Source organism: Colletotrichum truncatum (assembly GCF_014235925.2).
Source record: "Colletotrichum truncatum strain CMES1059 chromosome Unknown Contig_0022, whole genome shotgun sequence".
In the NCBI taxonomy this organism is placed as follows: domain Eukaryota; kingdom Fungi; phylum Ascomycota; class Sordariomycetes; order Glomerellales; family Glomerellaceae; genus Colletotrichum; species Colletotrichum truncatum.
Window position 1 is genome coordinate 27,954 of NW_027222419.1, and position 9,300 is coordinate 37,253.

General features: G+C 41.4%; 1 protein-coding gene across 1 annotated transcript; it reads right to left on the reverse strand.

Annotated features, from left to right (window-relative positions):
- Positions 1-733: 733 nt before the first annotated feature.
- On the reverse strand, positions 734-910 carry CTRU02_215832 (uncharacterized protein; the record flags this gene model as incomplete). The annotated part of the gene is made up of 1 exon (XM_070206595.1): positions 734-910. One exon carries the CDS (start codon positions 908-910, stop codon positions 734-736), a length of 177 nt encoding a protein of 58 aa, XP_070059725.1.
- Between the last annotated feature and the right edge of the window lie 8,390 nt (positions 911-9,300).

A 9,300-nucleotide genomic window follows, 5' to 3' on the forward strand; every position in this document is an offset into this window, starting at 1 on the left:
AATTGAAGACTTTATAAGAATAGAATCTTGTTCTTCTACGTGAGCACTTCCATGCACATTAGCATTTAAGGCGTGATGGAGCGCCGCAGCTATTGCTGGAGCCTTGCTAGCGCATAGAGCCCAGGTTGTAATTAGAGAATCCTAGTATTCCCAAATCAAGCACTAGACGAGAGCCTAGCGGGTTCGAAGTTGTTGAAGTTGCTTCACGGGCCCCAAGCAAATGCAGTAGGTGTCATACAGTTAGCCATACTATGACTTCAAAGGCGTGCCCTCTGCGATACACGCATTTATTGCCTGAACCGACACCTACTCCAGATCCAGCTACAGTATCAACTGCGATATTTACCGGGACGACGACAGATACACAAGAACCTCCTTCAAACGCCGTGCAGGACGTACCAGAGTTGGTTCAACCGACTATTGCTATAGTAGTAGAGACCAGTATATCACCACCTCGGGTATTATCACCATTTGCGCATTCGCATTCACCTTCGCTGCCAGGATACGATTCACCTCAGGCGATATACGGACGGTACTATGCAGCAAGAAGCGCCTGGTACGGTGCTCAACCTCGTGGGAGTGTCAAAACAAACCAGGAGTATCGAAGGGCAATGGGACTTCCGCTACGTTATGACAAAAAGTGTTATGAGTAGTGTCTTGACTATAAGCAGATGAAAGGACGCTGCACTACCTCACACGGGTCAAGGGATTGGACGAAGGAGGAGATGATGGCTTATCTGGACTGGGATAGGGCTGAACACAAACGGGTCGATGAGCTGATTATTGCGGAAGATGGACAAAACCCCTTTAAAAACAGTGAGAGAGGTATGAGCGAAGTCTGGAAACGAGTCGAGCAAGATAAGGCAGAGCAGGAGGCGTTATACGCTGGTAGTAAGCCCGAAGAGTGCATCGTAGTAAAGTCGTAAACTTTCCGGATAAGTTTGATGCAGGCCGTGCCTCTCATTGGCTCATGAGCCCCATATCAGAGTTGCTTAGTCATTTCCACGGGTACCTGTGAAATTTTACACGCACGGGTACCCGTGAACCTATTGGGAGCCAGTCGTCTTGGTAGGATTACTAATCCTGGACCGGTGAAACATTAACCCGATTACTAGCTCGTCTTCCTAACGGGAGGCTTACTTCAACAGGCGGCTTGCCCGCCGTTCCCCAGTATTAACTATGATGCGCACCCTTTGGAATGTTACTTGAAAGGGAGGCCAATGATGTTGGCTAGGAGACTGTGCAGGCATGCCCCCGAGAGCGACGCTGCCTGATCCATTTGCATGCAGGAGCACCAAAAAAACCAATAGATATGCCACTTGTTCTAGACATGTCTAACCAGGATTCCTTTGGGTGAGCTCACATAAGACAAAGCCTGGAATCTCCAGCCTTCTGTCGTTTTGTGACTTAACTCGCCCTTCTAAAATGTGTAACGTATGAATTATTAATTTATAACTCATGATTGACCAGAGACGCATATTAAAGATGCCTTTCTTGGTATGGCTAGCATCGTTATGTCTAGCACTTTTCAGAAGTTAATATAGATATTCCGTACGAGGGTATCTAAACCGTCGGTCTAGTCGCCGTAGTTATGCCTCTATGAAGAAAATGTTTAACTCCCCCATGTTAATATCAATGAAACCATGGCCCCATTTGCGTACGACGGGAGTAGATTTCCCGTCTTGTCGTACGATAACGTTCGCAACGTTATTAAAATATGCCTTCAGCTTGTCTACATCTTTTAATGAGAATAAGAATGGTATAGCTGAGTCGAACCTATGATACTTTACTCATTCGACAGGGTTATCCATAATAATAGTTCCGATCGATGGATTTGAGCGTCCGTCTCCCAATCGTGTGGAAACCGACCCTTGTTTCCAGGACACCTTGGCCTATGTGTTTGCCCTTAGGTATGCTAAGGCCTGTGACTTGCCTACTGTGGAAACTTTCGCTGCACCTGTATCCCATAGTTCCCCTTGGTAGACTGATGTATATGGGTCTTTGTATTACGAACTGAGTTGCTTGTACTGTTTTCGGAGCTGAAAATATATCTTCTCCTGTCGTACGGTAGATAAATACTTCTGAAGTAAGGAAAGTCGAAATTTCCTCATCCGCAGTATCGTTACTGTCGTTATTAGATAGGTTCTTAACATAGTTCTCTCCCTCTACCTCTTATAGGTATGTTGTAAAATCGTCGTACGGCTCCTGGTGAAGCATATAACATGCCTATAGGTGTGGTCTCTCGCACGTTTGCGTTCCTCATCTAAGTGGTTTGTTAACCAACAGCCTACTTTCTTGCAGATAAAGCATCTTTTGCCTATGTTCGTACGATGGGATTTCCTTGATAGGTATTCCCTTGTTCTTGTCTTTCATATGTTTATCCTTGAGTTTTTCGGTAATGTTGTTATTTATATCCACCCCTCTGGTTGAAATTATACCGCCTATTGATGAAGTTGATATCGTACGATATTATCTTCCTATCGATTGCAACTTGTAGTAAGGCTCACAGGTTTGAGAATAGCTCCTCACATGTCTGGTCAGATTTGTGATTGCTTAGGGCGTTCTCTGGCTCTAATACGCCTCGACATGCCTGAATAACTTGCGTACGAAGCATAATTTCTCCTTGGAATCCTGAACCTAGTGCCCGTTTGACGAGGGATACCTTGTCAAACAATGCCTCTAGGACTTTGATTGGTTTCTTGTCTAGCTCCTCACATTTGACTCGTATAAAGGATAATGTTGTCTAATCTATGTAGTAGAGATTATGTTTGATGTCTGTATTAAATTGTGTATCTAACATCCTGTAAATCTCGTGCTATCTCTTTGTTGGCCCGATATGGTGTAGCTAGAATTCCTCCGTACGATCGGCTAGGATATCTAGGACCATAGTATGGTGTTGATCTTCCGTTATTCATAATCGCCTGCAGAAGCTATTGAAAATCTTGGCCTTCTCATATAGGATATCGTACGATTTGCTAGTATAGTTCCTCTCTTTCTTCTATCCCTTCTGGAATACTATAATCGTGCTTGGTTCGCACAGTTTATTCTGGACTATTCGTCTTGGTGGGAGGTTATAAGTACTGTCTGCTGTATGGATATTTGTTGTACGATCCTGTATCTGTGGAAAACTCTCGATCTGCTGGGTAAATCTTGCCCTTGGGGGTAGATTCTGCGTGCTTGATTGATCTCGAGTATTTGACTTCCTGCTTGCTCGTTCGGTAACGTACGAAGGTTCGATTGACTCTATCGCTAGTTTAGCTAAAGTCTGACGTGTGGTTGTCTCTGGGTTCGGACCGGTCTATATGTAGTTACGTTCGTACGGCTTGATCCTCTTGTCTAGGGATTTTCCCAATCGTCCGTAGAATCGAGTCCTTTTTTGACGTCTGAAACTATATCGACTAATTGTTCTGAAACCGTCCTTGATTGGGATAATCGGAAACCTTTTAGATTAAGTAGTCGTGCGAACTCGGTTTTGTACGTGCGGTTGACCAGGTCCTATTGGTATAGTGACCATTGGTGGAAGTCTTCGTACAGTATTGTAGTAAGTACTTCTTTTGGAGGATCTCTGTGTAAGATCTCCATCATTACATACCCGACGTACGTTGTTAATTGTTTCTCAGAAGGTCCCGCTTGAATGTCTATCGGCTCTCCCCAGTATTTAGGATCTGTTGACTTCTTCCAAACGCTAATAGGGATAGTGCTTTTTGCACTCATGTCTTCGTACGTAACCTTATAGTCATCCTCCTCATGTTGTAGGAGGTCTTTTTGCACGATATCAGGAGAACCTGATATCGTCATATTAGCAACCGTTTCGTATCGTACGATATCTAGTTGAATAGTTATTAAAATATGCCGTAGCTTATACTAGTTTGCTAAGTTATTGCATAATAGGATTCTTATCTGGTTACGATATACCGTAGCGATAATAAGAATCTGTCTCGTACGATATTCTGTTAAACAGTCTTCTTAAGCTAGTTATCCAGTTACGACTTACCGCAGCGATAATAACTAGTTTAAGGCCCTTAGCATAAGAGATTTCCTAACGTGACCGCGTAGGTGTTCTTTCGAATTTCTCGCCCCTCAGTTCCGTACGGGATTACCCGGTAGCCCGGCCGTAAAACCTTGATCTTGTCTCTTCACTCTTACTAATCTGTGATCGCACAATGCAATTACTCGTAACTGCTAAGCAATCACTGATTAGTGTTGATTAGGCTCTCTATACGATCGTACTGTTAAAAATGTAGGGCGAACTAAAGATTGTATTTTCTGTGATCACCTTTCTAACTAGATGTTGTCTCCCGTATGAACAGATATATCTCTGTCCATGTCTTTACATGAATCGTGCGAGGTAGGTAATGAACCATGATCCCTTCCTCAGACATGTGAGTGTTACAGGTACTAGTCATGTCGTTCATAAACCTATCTGTCGGCAGCCTTGTCGTACGGTTATGTAACTATTATTATTCTAATAGAATTAGGATATATTAATAATATAGTTTAATTAAATTAAACCTTTGAAAACTAATATTTCCCTGGGAATAACATATCCTTTTTAATTCGTCATGCTTCCTGATGGATTGCCTCTTTAATTTATAAATTCTCTAAGATATTCCCCAGAGGATGTAAAATAATCTATACTACTTTGTGATATACTATCTTCGTTATTTCCGGTTTTATCATTTCTACTCGCGGTTCTTCTTAGTAGAGGGACTTTTTGCTCTTATCTCTGGATACCACTTGATCAGAAACTAAGCTCTGCTTTTCTGTATCAAATAAGGTATCCTTTAAGAATGGTTTATAAGGTGTAGGCTTTGCCTCCTCGTGAAAGAATCCATCTTGATCTAAACTACTTGAGATTTCCCACTATTCTTATTACTCTGCCTCCCTTTTGGGAACCGGATTGTGATATGGAATCTAGCCTTTCTAAGGCGGATCCTTGTGATGATAATTCTGTTGGGAATTGACAAGGAGAACTAGGTGATGATTGTACCCTAAAGAGTGTGCGACGGAAGAGATTACTAGAAGGGGATTCAATAGGAGATGGAGGGGTTTGAGGGGGAGAAGAGGGATTTTGGCTATGTCCGACATCATTGGATGCTTGCTTTGAATGTGACTGAATGTGTTCTCCTAAAACAGGATCTGAACTTGATAAGACTCTGAGGGCCTGAGGTATTGTGTATCGGGGGACCTCTGCCGAAGTTTCTTTTCGGAAATTTTTCTCCTGGGGTAGGTGCTGAAATATCTGGAGTTTAGGAGAAATATTGTAAGGTTGTAATATACTATGCTGGCTAGGCTGAGATAACTCTGAGCATTCTATATACTATGTTAGATTATAACTAAATATACTATACGTCTTTTTATAAAGGAGAATAACGACTCTTACCTGATCCTAATGGAATAGGAGAACAAGGTATGAAATCTGATGGGATAATAAGAGATTTCTGTTTGTAGAAAGTGCTCTGGGATATATCTTCTAGGTCTTTTAAAGTAGAAGACTTTCCTAGAAGTCGTCTTTGGGGTAATAATCTGGTTTGCTGGCAAGGTGTTTCTTCCTGGCTTGAAATACTTTGGGGTTTCATAAGGCGTCGTCTCTTGGAGTATCGTCTCTGAAAAGCGATTGGACCATCAGAAGAACTTGAACTTGATTTGCTTTTGGCTTCGGGGAGTTTTGCTTTGTTTGTTGGAATTCTGTTTGGTGAGAGCTTCTTTCTCTTTTGCTGTACTGTGGCGTTTGTATGGCTGGGATGTTGTATCTTGCTTGATTTCGTTGTATTAACTTTACCTAGTCTTGTAGCTAGCTGCTTTGGTAGGGGAGGCTTAATTAAATCGTTTGGATTGACTTCTTTATGTATACTTTTCGTGATTTGAACTGGATTAGTGATTGATGGCGAAAACTCCTTTGATAACGAGTTTTGGTTTCTAGGAGATTTGATATTACTCGCATAATTATCGTTATCGTCATCAAAGGTTAAGTCGATTGGCTCGAGATCCTTTATGACTTTGCCTTGATTGAAAGATTTTGACTTTGGTATTGTAGGCTGATGTGTAAAGCGTCTCATGGCTTGGATTTCTTTTGATGGATTTTGCGATTTGCTAATATCTGTAAATCCCTACGCTTCTGGGCTTCGTTTGCTGCCTTTTGCTTTATACCTTGATATCTCGCCTCAGATTCTGCAACCTTTTGCATTTGCCAATCTGTTCTCCATATTTTGTTGGTAGTGAGATCGCGAGTTGTTACGACTGTGTTGTATATAAGCGAGGAATCTTGATTTAACCCTAAAGTTGGATTTTGGATAGATGTTCCCGCTTTAGATCTATTCCCTGACCGGACAAGGTATCTCTGACGTCGAAGATGAGGTTTACTGAGTGCTGGAGCTGGAGGGATTTCTAATTTCTAGGTGGTAGCGACCTTTGTTAATGAAATTCTTTAACGGGATAAGCGCTTATAATAAGGCACTTAGTATTGCTTATATATTAGCTTTTTATTTCTTAAAAAAGTAATATTATAAAGTAAAAAAATACTTACTATAGTAAGTTTAGTTAGGGTAACTTAGATAGATATAGTAAGGATGATATAGAATACTTTGTTATATAGTTTGAAGGATAGTTTGAAAAGTATTCTTATCTAGTAAGGATTTGACGACTTTATATGTAGAAAGATCTAGTTGCTAGATTATTCTTTTTACAAAATAACGTATACTCCTAGGTATATTAAGGATTAAGCATAATTATTTCCACGATGTTTAGTACTAAGGGATTTGATAGTAATAACGTAATACTATATAGAATTAAGCTACTTCGTAGTTCTATTTATCAAGCTTTGATTAGTTAATTCAAGGCGAAAACTAGAGTAATTCTCAGGGATTATCTACTCCTAGTGACTTTTAAGATAAAAGTGGCTTTTACGAATTATGATTCGTTAACACTAAGAAACCTTTCCATTCCTAAAACCTATAAAAAAAGTTAAGAAGCTACTTTATAAATTCTAAAGCCAAAACCCTTTTCAGGCTAGCTAATAAGCAGACGGCTTTTAAGACAATAGGGAGACCTTCTCTATGATTTAATTGTCTTAGATATTTAACGTTCAGGTGCTAGACCTTCTTTAGGACAGTAAAAAGTAGGTTAGTTTCATAGCCATAAGGAACCCACTTTTTAAGTCTATTCCGTAGACCTAAAAGTGGGTTGGTCTCTCTGTAGTAAGGGAATTGACTTGATCTGCTAGGCTACTACCTATACCTTCGACAAAAAGAAAAACACTTTATATTAAGGTAAAAACTTTAAAGAGACTTAAAATAAGATGATATTTTATACTGTAAATAAGATATATTCTAATAGCTTGTCTCTAAAGTTTTGAAGTTTGTATCGTGGTATAGCAAGACTTATTAGAGTCTTAATATCATGCTTAGGTATAAAATACTCTGGCTTATTTGACTAACTAATAGATAAATTGAAAAGATAATGACTGGATACCGATTAAGCTTTTCGGTATAATACATCTATAATGAGCTATATATATATAGCCAGTTTTTCCTACTGGAAAAACTGGCTTGTGTATATATTTAGTTACATGACAACTTTGAGACATATTCTTATGTATCTATTGTGTGAACGAAAAGTGGCTTTGTATGGAAAAACCTAGTTTTCAGGATGTTCTTTTGTCTTAAAGAAAGAGGCCCGTGCCTAGCAAAATCTAGCTAATCAAGCTACTTAGAAAAGCTAGTTTCTGGCTTTAAAGCTAGACTCCTAGCTATTAGGGTAATTAAAAGGTCTTTAAACTACCTAGGGTAATTAAAAGGTCTTTAAACCACCTAGGGTAATGTTACGGCCAGCTAACTGCAGTGGGTTTGTGTTAGCAGTAAGTCAGGGATTGGAGTAGTAACAGTCGTTCCGTGGTCCTGGTCGAATAGATCGTAGATCTTCAAAGGGCTTGGTGATCAGTCAAGGCCTCAACAAGAGTCGTAGAGTAGTTCGTCACTTAGGATAGCTGAAAGTACCGGTGAGGGTAGTCACGAAGTTGATTGCTGAAGAACTAGGAAAGGTAGGACTCGAGAGGACTCGAGTCCCAACTATATACAAGTCTGGTTCCATGCTGAACACTTCCTGATCCTGGGGGACCGACACCCAGGACGTCGGTCCATCGCATGGACCGCCCTTGGCACCGTCGGTCCTGTCCCAGGACCGCTTATCGTCCGTCGGTCCTGCTTATCGTCACGGACCTGTATCCTAGTTCTTTCGTTCCGTGGGGGTTGTACGACGTAACGGCTGACGGCCGTCCTATAACCGCCGCCCCTGCGGGGTCGTCGTCAGTGGTCTGTTAACTGTCGGGTCGTAACAGGTAATTAAAAGGTCTTTAAACTGCCTAGGGTAATTATGTCAAAAAGGGTGGTAGGCCAGGGGCGCTGGAAGCGATGCACACGCAGAGCGCCTAGGATGCCAGGAAGGCGCTAGGAGGAATGTTTGGCCGAGGACCGCGCTAGGTGCGCTTAGTCACAGGGAAACACGCCGGAAGAAGGCGCGTAAGGGATACGGACAGGTCTTAGGAAAAGAAGAAGCACAATACACATCACGATTGACCCCTGAATGTGCGCCTACGAATATTCGAACAAATTAGAGGTCTTTAAACTACCTAGGGCGATTAAAAGGTCTTTAAACTGCCTGGGGCAATTAAAAGGTCTTTAAACTACCTGGCGATTAAAAAGTCTTGAACCACTAGGGCGATTAAAAGGTCTTTAAACCGCCTAGGGCAATTAAAAGGTCTTTAAAACGCTAGGGTAATAAAAAGTCTTTAAACTACTTAAAGTATATTTAAAAAAATGTTGGAATAACGATAATCACATGACCGTACGACAAGGCTGTCACAGGCAAAGGGGTGTATAGGTGGCATGACTAGCACCTGTAACACCTAAATGTCTGAGGAAGGGATCATGGTTTATTACCTGTCATGCACGACTCGTGTCTAGGTATGGAGAGATTATCTGTCGTACGGAAGGCAACATTAGTTAGGAAAGGTAATCACGGAAAATAGAATCTTTGGTTCACCCTACATTTATGACGTACGATCGTACAGAGAGCCTATTCAACACTGATCAGTGATTGCTTGGCAGTCACGAGTGATTGCATCGTGCGATCACAGATTAGCAAGAGTGAAGAGACAAGATCGAGGTTTTACGGCCGGCTACGGGTAGTCTCGTACGCAAGTACGAGGCGAGAAATTCGAAAGAATACTAAGGGGTCACGCTAGGAAATCTCTTATGCTAAAGCCTTAGCCTAGTTGTTGTCGCTGCGGTGAGTCGTAACCGG